This window comes from Suncus etruscus, chromosome 14 (genome assembly GCF_024139225.1).
Source record: "Suncus etruscus isolate mSunEtr1 chromosome 14, mSunEtr1.pri.cur, whole genome shotgun sequence".
Classification (NCBI taxonomy): domain Eukaryota; kingdom Metazoa; phylum Chordata; class Mammalia; order Eulipotyphla; family Soricidae; genus Suncus; species Suncus etruscus.
Window position 1 is genome coordinate 87,826,637 of NC_064861.1, and position 15,964 is coordinate 87,842,600.

Consider the following 15,964-nt stretch of genomic DNA (forward strand, 5'->3'; position numbering starts at 1 on the left):
AGATGATATCTCCTTGCTATTCTGATGTGCATTGCCCTGATAACAAGTGACAGTAAACACTTTTTCATATGAAGCAAATGCTCTGGCCCCATATTCCAGCCTTTCAAGTGACTCCCTGGTCATCTATTACTTTTTTTGTTTGTTTTTATTTTTATGCCACTCCTAGTAGTGCTCAGGAATCACTCCTGGTAGACTCAGAGACTCAATAGGATGCTGGGGATCCTATTGAAGCTGAGAGAGACACATGCAACATCGCAAGTGTTCCCTGCTATACTATCACTCGACCTTCCATTGCTTCTTTATCTCTCTTTTTTCTCTCTCGGCCTGTTTCTCTGTCTCTTTTTCTACCTTTATCTGTCTCTGTCTCCATTTCTATCTCCCCATTCAGTTTTTATGATGAGCTCTGACTAACACAGGGACAATTTTATTCTGGAGGTCACATCCCCATGACCCAAAGACCCAAAGGTATTGCCCCAAGACCCAAAATCCAAACACCATCCAACAAAGGTTAGTGTTTTGAGTAACACAGTTTGGGGGGAAATAAACCTAGATGCACCAGGCATCTAGCTTGCACTAGACCACCCAGCCAGAAATTTTTTTCCAGTGTCAAGTTGCAACCTGAGAAGCTGATTTAGGTTTTTCTAAACCCCACAACACTTTCCTGAGATTGTCTTCTTACTGTTTGTAGGATAATCTGTAAAAACCTGATGGGTTTCAAGGGCTGAGCAATACTATGGTGGGGAAGGCATTTTCCTTGCACAAGACAGACCAGACTTTGATCCCTGACATCCCGTATGGACCCCTCAGCAACTCCAGGGTTCACCCTGAAAACAGAGTCAGGAGTAACTACTGAACACTACTGGACCAGGTGTGGCCCTAAAACATAAATAAGCAACTGCTAGGACTGAAACATAAACTTGTTCACTGTTCTTAATTTCAAAATATAGACATCCAGAAATTTCTAAGGAAAAGATACTATATCTAGCAAGAAGGATTTGTGGAAGAAGATGAGTGATTTTTGCATGAATCAGTATGTGATTTGTCTATCTTTCAAGTCAGGATGAAGATTAGTCATGTTTGATTTATCTTACAGGAACTGAGGGGTTTGTTCACTGCCTTTGTAAAACCAGTTGACAAGATTTTTAAGAACTGCATTACCGGTTACTAGTCCTTTACAAAAAATTAATTGGAAGTCACCCCTGAAGCAAAACACCTTGCAAATGAGTATTGTTTGTTTTGGGTTCATTTGCAATCTCAAAAATGCTTCCCTCTACCTGACTGCTCCATCATTCGTATTGGTCCTAAATATAATTTTATTTGGGGCTCAAGAGATTGTATATGAAGTAGGGCACTTGCCTTGCCCGCGATCTTTGGGGATTGGATCTCCAACACCTCAATCCAACATCTTACATGGTCCCTTTCCCCCACTAGGAATGATCCCTGAATGCAGAGCTAGGAGTAAGACCTGAGCACCATCAATAAATACCATTTTAGTTAACAAACCTTTGAGCTTGAGTTGCAGAAGTAGGTCTGGGAGCAGACAGAGAAAGGGATTAAGAAAAGAAAGGAAGAAAGAGGAAGAGGAGAGTAAAAAGAGAAATAGAAATAAGAAGTCAAGTAAATTACTGACAGATTGAGAGAGATTAAAAAGAAAGGAGAAACCTGTGAATAGAACCAAGATTTGCAGTAGCTGAAGGCCAGCCTTTTCTTGCAGACTCTGACCTTCAATCAGTTCAGGAAGGAGATTGGCAGGCAGTAAATGAGTCTCAGGGCAGTTAAAAAAGGAAGGAATACATCAGGGGAGAAAGGGTGCATCCCAGCATGGGAAGCCTGGCCATGAGTGAAGAGTTCAGGCTGAAATGTGGACAAAGCTCAGCCCAAAGTCTTTGCTTGGGTCAGCTTCATTTTTATAAGGCTTTCTTGATCTGTCCAACTGCAGAGTCATTTTTCTAGATTGGTTGGCAAGAGGAGAGCCAGAAAGTTCTGATCTCTAATGACAGCCCAAGTGTGGCCAGGGTTCCAGAGGAGGAGTCTCTCTTCCAGAGTCCCATCAAGCTCTGGACCTCTCAGGGCTCCTGCATCTCCAGGGCCTTCCTGTAACTCCCTTCATCTGCCAAGTCAGAACCTGCATTTCCCAGGTTCATTTCCCAGGCTCCAGAGCCCCCCACCCCCCAAGCAGAACAAGGAATTCCTCTTCTCTCTAGCACCCTTGTCACTTGGTGGGGCTGTGACCTGCAGCTGCTGCATCTACATTTCAAATGCCTCATTTGGAACAAAGAGCACAGAGGGGAACACTCTAAGGGTACCCCATAACATGACCTCTGAGTGAGCCCCAGCTTCTGCTTTTCAGGGAACAGCCAGGAAGGGGAGAGACCAGAACACCCCATCCCTAGGAGCTCTGGGGGAGCCCAAACAATCACACAGGACTAACAATGGTGTCTGGTGTGTGTGAGCCCAAGAACACGTGCTTGCATCACTGCTCATGTGTGCACATGGATGTAAATTCACACAAGCACACATGTATGTGAACGCATGCACCTGTATGTCCAGGTAGCACACATTACCCGTGTTTGTATCGTGTGTACTGAATGTGTATATGTACATGCATTTATTAACGTGTAGGCACATCCATGTGCTACACATGCATGTTATATGTACAATCCCAGCTGAAGAGCAGAGTCTTCAGCCTTCCTAGAAGGGAATGAGTCAACAGGACAGGGAGGAAGGGTCATGAGGTAGGGGAGACACCCCAGCACGTGACCAGCCAAGACTCCTCCCAGAGGAGCTCAATTCAAATAAAGGAAGCACCAGGATCAGTCTGTCTATCTGTCTGTCAGGGTAGCAGCTCATTCTTGAGATCTTCCTGGGGCTTCAGCTCTTCTCTTTGCCAAAGGGATCCAGAAGCAGTGGTACATAGAGCCCACCTCAGCCCCTGGACACAAAGGGGCTGTGCCCTGGCACATGCTTCTGCTCACAGGTGAGTGGGGTACTTTCCTGGAGGTTGGCAGGAGACACATGCTGGGGGTTTCTAGGGTCTCAGAGCTCTGAAGGAGGCAGAGTATTACCTGCATTTTGCAGGGAGAAGAAGGAATTAGGGGGAGGAAGGGAGGGGACCCTGGGGGCACAGTTCCAAGTGCTGAACCCCAAACTCTGCATGTGTTGGATCCCAGCACTGCCAGGTACACAGCCCTGTGCCAGGAGGCACCATTGAGCACCCTGGGTCTGGCCCAGAAACCAAAGAGGAGAGTGCTGAAATGGGGGCACAGCAGGGAGATTCTCATGGAGGAGGGAGGAGAGGAGAAACTTCAACAAGGTTACTCCGGCCTGTTTTCATGGGCTCACCTTAGGGCAGGAAGACAGAACAGGAGCATCTAGAAGGTGCTGTCAGGGACGGACAAATTTAAGGGAGAGGCAGGGCTGAAATAGGGCAGTGTGAAATGAGGTTTCAGAGCAGGGAGAGGGAGGCATCTTCCCAGGGCCTGAGAGTGCAGATTCTGAGGTCAGGGAAGCAAGAGGAAGCAGACTCTGGGGAGACAGAGAACAAGCCAGGGCTGAGGTGAGTGTTTCACAAAAAGTCCGTCGGAGCCATAGATATACTAGAGTGTTTGCTTTACATATGGCCTACCTACGGTTGATCCCCAGCTTCCATATGATTCTCAAGTCCACCCCCTCCCCCAGGAAGGGGTCTCCTAAGCAGAGCCAAGAATAAGCCCAGAGCACCACCAGGTGTCAGAGAAAAAAGAAATTGTGGTGCTGCTGCTGACCCAAACCTAGAGGAGGAAACATTTGCTCCCTCACATGGACCCTATTTCACTGTTTAGCAGCAGCAGGATAAAGGGGTGAGGGGACTGGGCCTCATCAGTGCTTCATGATCCGAGATCACTCCTGGGCGTGCCAGAATCAAACTGAATCAGCCACTTCCCAGGAAAATGCCTGAACCCTAGTTTATCTCTCTGACTCTGTAGGACACACTATTCTACAAAACAAACCAACAAAAACAAACAGGTCTAACACGCAGACTCTGTCTATTGCAGCCTCCCTCTTAACCTTCTGGAGCCCGCCCACCACTGCCCAACTGGACAGTAAAATCCTTGTGGAGTTGATGCCGCCCAATGCTACTGAAGGGGAGGAAGTTCTTCTACTTGCCCACAACGTGCCAGAAAAGTTTTTCAACTTAGCCTGGCACAAGAATGAAGTTGAATCTGGAGTCCCCATTGCACAATTGATAGCAAACTCAATAAATACACATAATGTGTCTATTAACAGAGAAGGAGTGACCCTTTACCCCAATGGGTCTCTGCTAATCCAGAACCTCACCCTGATGGACGCGGGGATATACTACATACAAGCCCCTACAGAAGAACGGACTTTTCAAGGCAATACCACCCTACATGTCAGAGGTGAGTGATCCCTCCTAGACCTCGGGCCCTGGGTGAATCCCTTGCCCAAGCAGTGTGAACAGAGCTGCCCTCACCTACATGAAGCTCCCTTTTGGGGCTTTTGGGCATCTGTACAGGACCCATAGGGAAAGGTAAAGATTTGGGGGTCCTTCCCAGAGTCAGGCCATACAGTCTCCCCTTCAGAGAAGGGCTGGTCTGGAGACTTGCCCAACACAGGGAGGATAGGCCTCCCCAGTCACTAAGCCCCAACTCTAGGACCCAAAGGAAGACTGTGGGGATCAGTCAGACACTGATCTAATAGCCCCCCAAGATTCCCAGAGATGCAATCTGGGAAGCCTCCACCAAACCCTGACTCCAAGACCCTGGGGAACCCTTCAGAGCTGGGGTGGTTCCCGGAGGACTGTTGGGGGACAAAGATTCCTGTGGCCCGAGTGCCAAGGCACCTGAACTGGTGTCACCCAGGGTTCAAAGCCATGAGGCAGAAATACTACAAGTTATGGCTCCAAAACAAGCAGAATAAAGATCTTTCCTTCTCCCCCCCCCCATTCCCACTCTTTTTGTTTTTGTTCTTTGGACACCCAGCAATGTTAAGGTTAAGGGTTTATGCCTGGCTCTATGCTAGGGACTCACTCCTGGCAAGCTCAGGGAAAGTAACCTATATCGGCTACATGCTAGACAAGTTACCTCCCCGCTGCACTATCCAGCCCCAAGATTCTTTATTCTTGGGAATCTTCTTTGGAACAACTCTTACTAGAGAGACACAACAAGCAGAGAATCAACTTAGAGTTTGACTCTAGGTCTGAATATCTTGCATCAATCTCAACAGCCCCCACAGTGAGCCCCAGGACTACCGTAGGGCTTCCTGTGCAGTGCTTGAGACTACTTATTGGGGTCCATGCTGAGGGCCAGGAGCCCTGGAGAACCAAGAGAAGGACTGTTCTCTCTACCTCCCACACTCACCTTATAACAGGGTCCCCAGAACTTGACCTAAAGTGCACTCCTGGGAGAATCACCCTAGAAATGGTCTCATATCTTTGGAACAGGACTAAGGATGTCCTCACATCCTCTCACACGTTAACTTCTGCAAGCCTTACTTCATAATTGCTGAAGAAAAACTCTCTGAGAGCAGACTTCCACAACTTCTACACTCTCGGTTTCACAGTCACTCTCTGCTCCTGCTGTGGTCTGTGAAGTTCAGGATGAACCAATATGGCACTGAGACCAAAGAGAGACCCTGGTTCTATTGCTGAACCTACCGGCTCCCACCTGTTCCCTCACCTTTCTAGATCCTTCTTGGACTCTGTTCTACTATCTCTGGGGGGTGCTGTCTGTTAATCATGATGAGCACCTGGACAAACTACTCCTTTCTGAGCCTGATGCCGGACAGACCAAGCCCCGCCAACCCCTGGCATCCCCCTGTTATTTTTGCTCAAACACTTGATTCCAGGCTATGGCCCAGGCTGCTCAGGATTTAAGGACTGTTGGCTGGGCCTCACACCCACCTCTAGGAAACTGCCAGTGGGACCTCAGGAATAAGTCATAGAGCCTAGGTAATACAGGAGTGATCAGGTAAAGGGGCCCACATATTCCAAGGGAGCACTGAGGCAGATCAGGCCTTCCTGGGGAGATAACAGGAAAGGTGCTGTGTTGCTGAAGCCTGTCCCATGTCCTCCCATGGTCACAGTCTGGAATTTCTTAAATCTGAGTCTGAGTTTTCTCCTGACAGAGCAGACCCATCAGGTTCACAAGCTCAATCCTCACCACTTTCTCTCTACACCACACCTCCCACCCAGTGTCTAGCGCTGAGAGGGAACACGCTGAATCTGATGACAGATGCCTCAGGAGGGATCTAGGGCTCCACTGAACCTTGCTTTTTGTTCCCCACATAGCACGGTTACCTAAACCACACGTGAAAACCAACAACTCGAGCCCCTTGGAGCAGGAACCGGCTGTGGTATTGACATGTGAATTCGAGATTCCAAACATGACCTATCGGTGGTTCATCAATTCTCAGCCAGTCCAGCCCAACACCTGGCTGCAGCTGTCTCCAGACAACAAGACTCTGACTGTGTTCCACATCACAAGGAAAGACACAGGGCCCTATGTGTGTGAGACCTCGAACGTCTACCGCAGTGACCCACTCACCCTGAATATTTCCTGTGAGTAACTCCTGTCTCTCTATGCGGGGGTTCCTCCTCCAACCATATGATGAGGGCCAGGTCATATCTGACCACTCAGGTCCACCTACACAGAGCTATCCCGACACCCAGACTGGTCATGCCCTGTCCTAATATATTCAGCAGGTTGAATCCTAAGGCAGATGAGGGCAAGAGTGACTGTATTGGGAGGCCAAAGAGAATTTAAGAAAATATCCATGATCTGAACAGCATCATGGCTCATGGCTCATAGTCAAGATAAGAGATATAAGGGCTAGGGGTCAGGGTGGGAGCTTAACTTTACAATGAAGTAAGACCCTCTCAGATAGATACTGAGGTAGGACAGGCTGGGGCTTCCTTTCTGCCTTTTTCCCAACAGCATTTCCCAAAAGCATTTCACCATCTTCCTCTTTTTTATAAATCTCTCTTTTGATATGTAAAAGCCTACCTGAATCTCTCTCCACCTTCCCCCTTCTGGTGTATGGGTACTGGTTTATTGTTTTATTTATTTATTTATTTTAATTTATTGATCGATTGATTGGTTTTTGGGCCACACCTGGTGGCATCAGGAGCTACTCCTGGCCCTGCACTCAGAAATCACCCCTAGCAGGCTGGGGGACCATATGGGGTCCTGGGAATAGAACTGGGACCCTCCCTGGTCGGCCACATGCAAGGCAAATGCCCTACCTCTGTACTCCAGCCCTGGGTATTGGTTTAATAGAATGAGGCAGTTCTAGCTTTTGGCTCAGGTAAAGACCATAAAGTAAAAAGCCATGATCATCCTTTCATGACTGACTTGGTTTATTAATCCTTCGCTGCTACCCTGCTTCTTCAGACCCATCCACCTGGGATCCGAGATATGCTATGGGGGGGGGGGGTGATCTAACAACTCGTGGATTTTATTTTACGCAGATGAACCAGACACTTAGGTATTAACCCAAAACAAAGGCATTCCCCCATCTCCCTCTTTGCCATAAATCTCTCTTTTGATATACAAAAGCCCACCTGGATCTTTCTCAACCTTACCCCTCCTGGTGAATGGGTATTAGTTTAATAAAGAGAGTAAGGCAGTTCTAGCTTTTGGCTTAGGCAGAGACCAAGAAGTGAAAAGCCATGGATGCCATGATCATCCTTTCCTGACTGACTTGGTTTATTAATCTTTCGCACCTACCCTGCTTTTTCAGACCCATAACCTGGGGTCGAAGATATGCTATGGGGGGTGATCTAACAACTCTCGAATTTTATTTTACACAGATGGACCAGACACCCTCATCATCTCCCCCTCAAACCCCGACTACCGTTTAGGGGAAACCCTCAGCCTCGACTGCCTTACAGACACTTTCCCTCCTGCAGAGTTTTTCTGGTTTATGGGTGAGAAGCCTCTGGGGTCCTCACAGACTCTCTCCATCTTCAACCTCCCTCTGAAGGACAGCGGGTCCTATTCCTGCCTTGTCAATAACCAGATAACGAAACTCAAAAAGCCCTTGGTGATCCATATCACAGTCTCAGGTAAATGCTTCTCTAGAGTTTAAATAACTTTTATGCTTTTTAAGAAATAGAGGGGGGGTGCTGAGCAGTACAGCAGGTCGAGTGCTTGCCTTGCATAGTGAGATGCCAGGCTCAGTCCCTGGCATCCCATATGGTCCACAGGGTACTGCTAGTAATAATTCCTATTACAGATTACCTCCATGCTATCTCTCCAGCCCCACATAATATTTTTAATTGTGTGTTGTCATATTTTAAGCAACATCTATCAGTGCTCAGGAATTACTTTTGGCTCTGTACTCAGAAATTACTCCTGGCAGGTTCAGGGACCATATGGGAGACAGGGAATTGAACTCTTGTCAGCTCTGAGCAGGGCAAACACCCTCCCTGCTGTGCTATCACTTCAGCCCCTTAATTTTGTTTTTTCAAGCTTGGTTTTGCGACAGAACCCATGATGCTAAGGGCTACCTCCTGGTTCCAGTCTCTTAATTCCAGATAATTGCTAGCAAATAGTGACACAACTGATACTTTATGTGAATATTCTACCTAGTAAAACTGTTACATTTATTAGCTTTATTAAATTCATTTAACTTTTATGAGTCAGAAAGATGGTTGCCTTGCAAGTACCTAACCTAGGTTCAATCCATGGCATCCCATATGGTTCCCTGAGCCTGCCAAGAGAGATTCCTGAGTATAGATAGAGTCAAGAATAAGCTCTGAGTGCTGCCAGATGCAAACCAAAACAAAAGAAAAAAAGCAAACAAAATTTATACAACATTTCTATGAATAACTTAGAGGTTTCTTAGTTAATGCTATCTTCAAGTATACTCAATTTTACTTATCATTCCAATTTCGGTGCCTTTTAGTACATTAATTTTGTTTTATGGCCACACCTGGCTCTACCCAGGGCTTTTTCCTGGCTCTGTGTTCAGGGACCACTCCTGGCGAGGCTCTAAGGATAGATGCAGTGTGGGAGATTAAACCCAGGTCACAGGTCAGTTGCATGCCGGGCAAGTGCCTTTCCCACTGTACTATTTTTATGGTCCAATTTTAGTTCTTTTTCCTCTAAAGTGGATGCTTGTACTAGCTGGACAGAGTGGGAAAAGTGGTGTTGCATCTGTTCCTGGTCTGAGTGGAAACACTTTTAGAGTTTTGCCATACCATGGGATATGGCAGAGTTACCTGAAGCTCATGTGGACTGTGGTCAGGGTCTCCCTGGGAAAATGTGGGAGTCAAAGGGAGGTGTAGCCTCTTCTCACAAGTCTTCGTATGAAAGAATTAACTTACCTCTGCAAGTTAGACCTTCCTCTGGTGCCTTTGGAGACCCACAGTGGCTATGGGTGACTGAGCTGTCTGAGGAAGGAGTGAACCCAGACCCTAGACCCTCTGGTCACACCCATGATCTTTCTCCACAGAGCCAGTGGCTCAGCCTTCCATCCAATTCTCTAATACCAAGGTGACAGACTGTGCAGACCCTGTGGTCTTGACCTGCCTTACGAGTGACACTGGGGTCTCCACCCGATGGTACTTCAATGATAAGGATCTGCAGCCCGCAGTGAGAAGGAAGTTGTCTGCAGACAACAGGACTCTCACTCTCGAGCTCTTCCAGAAGGATGATGAGGGGAACTATCAGTGTGAGGCGTACAACGGCTTCAGGTCACAAAGAAGGTCACCTGCAGTAAGGCTGCGGGTGATATCCTGTCCAGTGGAGTCTAAGAATTGGGTGCCATCTAAAAAGGGCATTCTGAAGTCCTACATACCAGTAGGACAAATTCCAGATACCTCAGATACGAATGACTGTTGCCTCATCCAGGAAGAGATGTCGTCTACCTCCTCATATCTCCCTAAGGTACCAAAGAGAAGAGGATAGTTGGATCTTAGGTCACTACTGTGGATGATTAATGGCAGATTAATCAAATAAACCCTTGTCTGGAACAGCCCAGGGTTTTGTCTCCTTTGCCTCCTTCTTTGCATGCTACTGAGGTGTCTGGAGTTGTGCCCTGGGAAGCGGTGCTCAGACTCATGTTCCAGTGTTGGTGCCAGTGGCACACATTGTTGCTCATTCACTACAGTAAAAATAGAACTCAGTGACACTGTGGGCAGTCCCTGAAATGAAACCGTGGGCTCCTACATACATGCCTGGCATCCTACTCTTGGATGCATTCTCAGTCCCTCAATTATGCCTTTTATTTTGCTCAGAGGGAACTTTTCTAAGCAATAATTGGGATTTCCAGGGTCCCCAAGAGCAATTCTCAGCCAGTTAGGCCATTGGTTTTGCTCTAATTACTGAGGGTTTGATTCTGCTCAAGTTCTACAGTGCTGAAGATCTCAGGTACCCTGCAGTTGTGTGAGGCCTCCAAGGACATACCCAGAGATGCTCAGGGGAGCATGTGGTGCTGTGAATCAAATCCATTTCAGACATTTGCTACACATGTATTGCACACTTGTGTACCATTTCCCAACCCTTTTAAAATTAACTAAGAGGGGTAAAAATTAACTAATAGGTCTCAGCTGAAAGCAGAAGTTGGGAGAAAATGTTTTTCAATAGTCAATGATTCTTAACACAAAGACCTAGAGCACATGGTTTTCAATGTAATATTTATTTATTTGTGGGGGACAGGGGTTACTTATTCCTCATTCTGCTCACAGAAATCACTCTTGGTGGCGCTCAAGGCACCATAAAGGATGCTGGGGATTGACTCAAGGCAAGACAAACACCATATCCACTGTAGAGCTCATACTTTCATGTGCGAGGCCCCTTGTTCTATTCTGAGTTCCTGGGGTCACCACAAAATCTATTGGTTCTAGTCACAGTTTCCTCTGAGCACCATCCAAAGAGAGCACTGAACAGTCAAGCCTGAGAGCAGAGGCTAATATTGCTTTACACATTCTTCTGTCACACAAAGCACTATTTGGGAGGACACCACCTAAGGTTCTTTTTTTTTTTTTTAATAAACTTATTGTGACCAAAGTGAATTACAAATTTCACAGTAATGTTTAAGGTATATAGTGACAATGAATCAGGGCCATTCCTGCCACCATTGTTGTCCTCCCTCCACCCCCTGTTCCCAGCATGCATCTCATAACTCCCTCATTTGCCCCCCAGACTGCTAGTATAATTGGTCTCCTCTATGGATAGCTTGCTGTAGATTGGGTATCAATTCTGTTGTCATTGACTATGGGTTTGGTGTTTAAGTCTGATCATCTTTTATTTCCACTCAATGTTCATATGACTATTTGGTCCTGGTACCATCCATATTTACCCCTCAATTTATAAGGCATAACAAGTTCAAGTTCAAGTTATGTGGTTTTGTAGGAAAGGAAAGGAAAAAGGAAAGGAAAGGAAAGGAAAGGAAAGGAAAGGAAAGGAAAGGAAAGGAAAGGAAAGGAAAGGAAAGGAAAGGAAAGGAAAGGAAAGGAAAGGAAAGGAAAGGAAAGGAAAGGAAAGGAAAGGAAAGGAAAGGAAAAGGAAAAGGAAAAGGAAAAGGAAAAGGAAAAGGAAAAGGAAAGGAAAGGAAAGGAAAGGAAAGGAAAGGAAAGGAAAGGAAAGGAAAGGAAAGGAAAGGAAAGGAAAGGAAAGGAAAGGAAAGGAAAGGAAAGGAAAGGAAAGGAAAGGAAAGGAAAGGAAAGGAAAAAGGCAAGGCAAGGAAAGGAAATGAAAAAGGCAAGGCAAGGAAAGGAAAAAGGAAAAACTGGGAGGAGTTCGTCTAGCAGTTATAAATATTAATTTAAAAGGAAGGGGGAAATGAAGAAAAGCATAACAAAAAAAACTGAACAAAAAATAAAAATCAGAAACTACAAATAAAGTACAACAGCAACAAAAAAACAACAACCAAATAACCACGAGGGTTTTAATCACTCCTCAATTCTGACCTCATCAACTATTTCCAGATGTTATCTTCAGGTATATTTTCTTCAGGGTGATGACATCCCTCTCCCTTCTAGGGACTGAAGGATCAGATGTGACCAATGTAAAGCTCTATGGTGCCCAGCCAAGTGACCCACAAACATCATCAACTAATCTCATTATTGTTGTGGGGTGAGGGTCTGGGCCACTCCTGGAAGTGCTCAGAGACTCCCAGCTCTACACTCTGGAGTGATATAAAAACTTGATGTGATGCTGGGGACTGGACCAGCTGCAAGTAATTAAACACTGACACTATCTCTTTGGCACCATGATAATAGGGTGCATGTGAACTTGGGTTCTGCCCTCTAACACTGTCAATAGTGAGAGAAATAGACAGCAGGAAAGGAGTAGTCTAGGAAGAACAGAGGCTCAAAGGGACTCTGGGGTAGATCCTACCAGGGGAACATGTGAGAGGGAGGAAGGAGGAAGGAAGGAAGAAATGAAGGAGGGAGGGAAGGAGTAAGGGAGGGAAGAAGGAAGGAAGGAAGGAAGGAAGGAAGGAAGGAAGGAAGGAAGGAAGGAAGGAAGGAAGGAAGGAAGGAAGGAAGGAAGGAAGGAAGGAAGGAAGGAAGGGAAGAAGGAAGGAGGGAGAGGGAAGGAAGGAAGGGAAGAAGAAAGGAAGGAGGCAGGGGGAAGGAATGAAGGGAGGGATGGAGAGAGGGAGGGAGGAGATAAAAAGATACATGTTCAAGAGAGAACATGGGCTTTCTCGGAGAAGAAAAAGATCAAATAAAATCTGATCTGTATTTGAGTAAATGTCCTATATCAAGCAAAACTATCTATTCTGGTGATAAGATGTAGACATTTTTGAGGAGTCCTTTGTAAGTTTGCACTTCTCAAAGTAGTGTTTTTTTTTATTAAAAAAAAAAAAAAAACACGGGCCCGGAGAGATAGCACAGCGGTGTTTGCCTTGCAAGCAGCCGATCCAGGACCAAAGGTGGTTGGTTCGAATCCCAGTGTCCCATATGGTCCCCTGTGCCTGCCAGGAGCTATTTCTGAGTAGATAGCCAGGAGTAACCCCTGAGCACCGCCGGGTGTGGCCCAAAACACACACACACACACACACACACACACACACACACACAATGAAGGACAGCAGACTTGCTTCAGTTTATGTCCAGTGACCCGTGTTCATGCATGATGTCCATAGAACCCCCATTTTGTACAAGCAAAGAGACAAAGTCAGTCCACACCCTACAGTCCTCTCTACCTCTTCCTTAACATTAATAACATTAATGCTAGTTTTTAAGATTAAAATAGGTGGATTGGTACAGCAGGTAAAGCACTTGTCTTGCACACAGCAGACCCAGATTCAATCACTGGTACCACATATGCTGTCTGTACCCCACCAGGAATGATCCCTGAGCACGAAATCAGTAGTTGTACCTGAGCACTGCAGGTGTGGCCATATAAACCTCAAAAATAATGATAAAAGAATAAAATGGTGGGAATATAGATTGTTGAAAGCTCTTTAGGAAACACTGGAGTGTGACTTGGAGCGATAGTACACTGAGTGGGAAGTTTGCCTTGTATAAAGTTGACCCAAGTTCAATCCCTGGTCCTCAAACCCTCCAAGAGTTTGTCCTGAGTGCAGAGCCAGGAGTAAACTTTGAGCACTGTTGAGTATGGTTCTAAAACAAACTTAAGAAAGGAACGAAAATAAAAAAAAAAAAAAGAAACCACTATGAAGTTGAACCATTTAAGAAGTTGTATAAGTAACATACCTAGCTCAGCAGTAGCATATATGCCCCAGATTCAAATTAATCGAGGAGGAAGAAGAAGAGCAAGAAATGGAGGAGAAAGGATGAGGAGTAAAAGGAAAAGCTAAAGACAGAAATGAATGACAGTTCAAAGGAGAGAGTGCAGATCTTGCATATATAAAGCCCATATTTGTTGCCTGGAATTTTATTACCCTCTGAGCATTGCCAAAGTGATGGGGAAGATCCTGTACAGAAAGACAAAGCCACCATATGACCCAACAACCCCACTTCGAAGAGAATACCGAGAACACACACAAGAAAGTATACATATTGCAATGCCCTGTGTATTGCTAATAATAGCTAATGTGCAGATGCTCTAGATGTGTCCCTCTACACAGAATTGAATCAGGAAACTGCTGCACACATTTATATGATAAAACACTATTCAAGTATATATTTTTAAGGTTATTGTGCCATTCATAACAAAATGTTAGGGGCTTGAGGGACTTACACAAAGCAAAATAAGTCCTGGAGCTTCCCCTGCAACCAGTGTCCTGTTCCCTGAGCAGCAGGGTAGAGCTAACTCTTCATTCCTTTCTTCTAAGTCTCAGGCCTGACTGTCCTTTTGCCACAGGCTGCTCTTCCAGCCTCCATCCCGGATGATGAGACCTGAAGACCTGGATCCCAAGGGAGAGCCAACTCAAGGGTGCTGTCCTGATCCTTTCCTCAAGTATGAGACTTATTTGAACATTTTTCTTTATTTGTGTATGTTGAGGGGTGGGAAGCATATCAGAGCCTGCCTCTCCCTCTTTCTTTCCTTCTTTCTTTCTTTTGTTTTTTTGTTTTTTTGGTTTTTTTTTTTTTTTTTGGTTTTGGTTTTTGGTTATTGGGTCACAGCCGGCAGTGCTCAGGGGTAACTCCTGGCTGTCTGCTCAGAAATAGCTCCTGGCAGGCACGGGGGACCATATGTGACACCGGGATTCGAACCAACCACCTTTGGTCCTGGATCGGCTGCTTGCAAGGCAAACACCGCTGTGCTATCCATCTGGGCCCATTTCTTTCTATTACTTTTCACTCTTTTCTTTCTTTCTCATTATTATTTTTCATTTTTCTCCATTCTTTCTCCTTCCATTCTCTTTATTTTTCTTTCATTTTCTTTCTTTTTCTTCCTTGCTTCCTTCTCTCCATTCTTACTTCCATTCTTCTTTCCTTTCTTTTTGTTTTTCTTCCTTTCTTCCTTCCTTCCATTCTTACTTCCATTCTCATTTTTTCTTCCTTTATCTTCTTTTTCTCTTTCCTTCCTTCCTTTTGTACTTTTCTTTTTTCCATTCTTCCTTTATTTCTTCCTTCCATTTTTACTTTCTTTATAACTCCTTTCTTTTTTATCTTTTTTCACTTTACTTTTCTTTCCTTTTTACTTCCTGTTTTACATCCTTTCTTTTTTGCATTTTTATTAATATCTTTATTTAAACACCTTGATTACAAATATGATTGTAGTTGGGTTTCAGTCATGTAAAGAGCATCCCTTCATTAGTGCAATATTTCCATCACTGATGTCCCAAACTTCCTTTATCCTTCCTATTTCTTTTTCTTTCTCTTTCTATCTTATCTTTAATTTTTGTTCTTCCTTCCTTCCATTTTTTTTTTTTTTGGTTTTTGAGCCACACCCAGCGATGCTCAGGGGTTACTCCTGGCTGTCTGCTCAGAAATAGCTCCTGGCAGGCACGCGGGACCAAATGGGACACTGGGATTCGAACCAACCACCTTTGGTCCTGGATCGGCTGCTTGCAAGGCAAATGCCGCTGTGCTATCTCTCCGGGCCCTTCCTTCCATTCTTACTTCCATTCTTCTTTCTTCCTTCCTTTCATTGTTTCTTTCTCTTTTACTTTCTTTTTCCTTGCTTTCTTTCTTCCTTCCATTCTTAATTCCATTCTCCTTTTCTTCCTTTATCTTTCATTTTTCTTTTTCCTTCCTTCCTTTTTCCTTTTCTTCCTTCCTTCCTTCATTTCTTCCTTACTTTATCAATCTTTCCTTTTTCTCTTTCTTTTTTTCACTTCCTTTCTTTCTTACTACCTGTCTCCTTAGTTTCTTCCTTATTCTCTCTTTCTCTCTCTTCCTCTCTTCGATATTATTTCATTCTCTTTCTTTTCTGGTCCCCTTCACAAACCCTCTCTTGCACCCTATTTTAGGTCATAACAGGTGGTGCTCAGAGCTTACTTTGGCTCTTTGTTCAGGGATCACTACTGTGGACTCCGGGGACTGACCATAGTGATAAATTAAGACAGAAAATCAGGTCAGCTGAGTGCAAGGCCAGTG

The 15,964-nt window shown here is 45.2% G+C and overlaps 1 protein-coding gene across 1 annotated transcript in view; it reads left to right on the plus strand.

The window, feature by feature from the left end:
* LOC126028556 (carcinoembryonic antigen-related cell adhesion molecule 5-like) overlaps nt 1–14,321 on the plus strand; it is a 40,153-nt gene extending 25,832 nt beyond the window's left edge. The window contains 6 exon segments of the mRNA XM_049787513.1: nt 2,876–2,977; nt 4,035–4,195; nt 4,310–4,400; nt 6,290–6,559; nt 9,457–9,719; nt 14,283–14,321. Of these exon segments, the coding sequence (XP_049643470.1) occupies nt 2,876–2,977; nt 4,035–4,195; nt 4,310–4,400; nt 6,290–6,559; nt 9,457–9,719; nt 14,283–14,321 (926 nt within the window).
* The last annotated feature ends 1,643 nt before the right edge of the window (nt 14,322–15,964 follow it).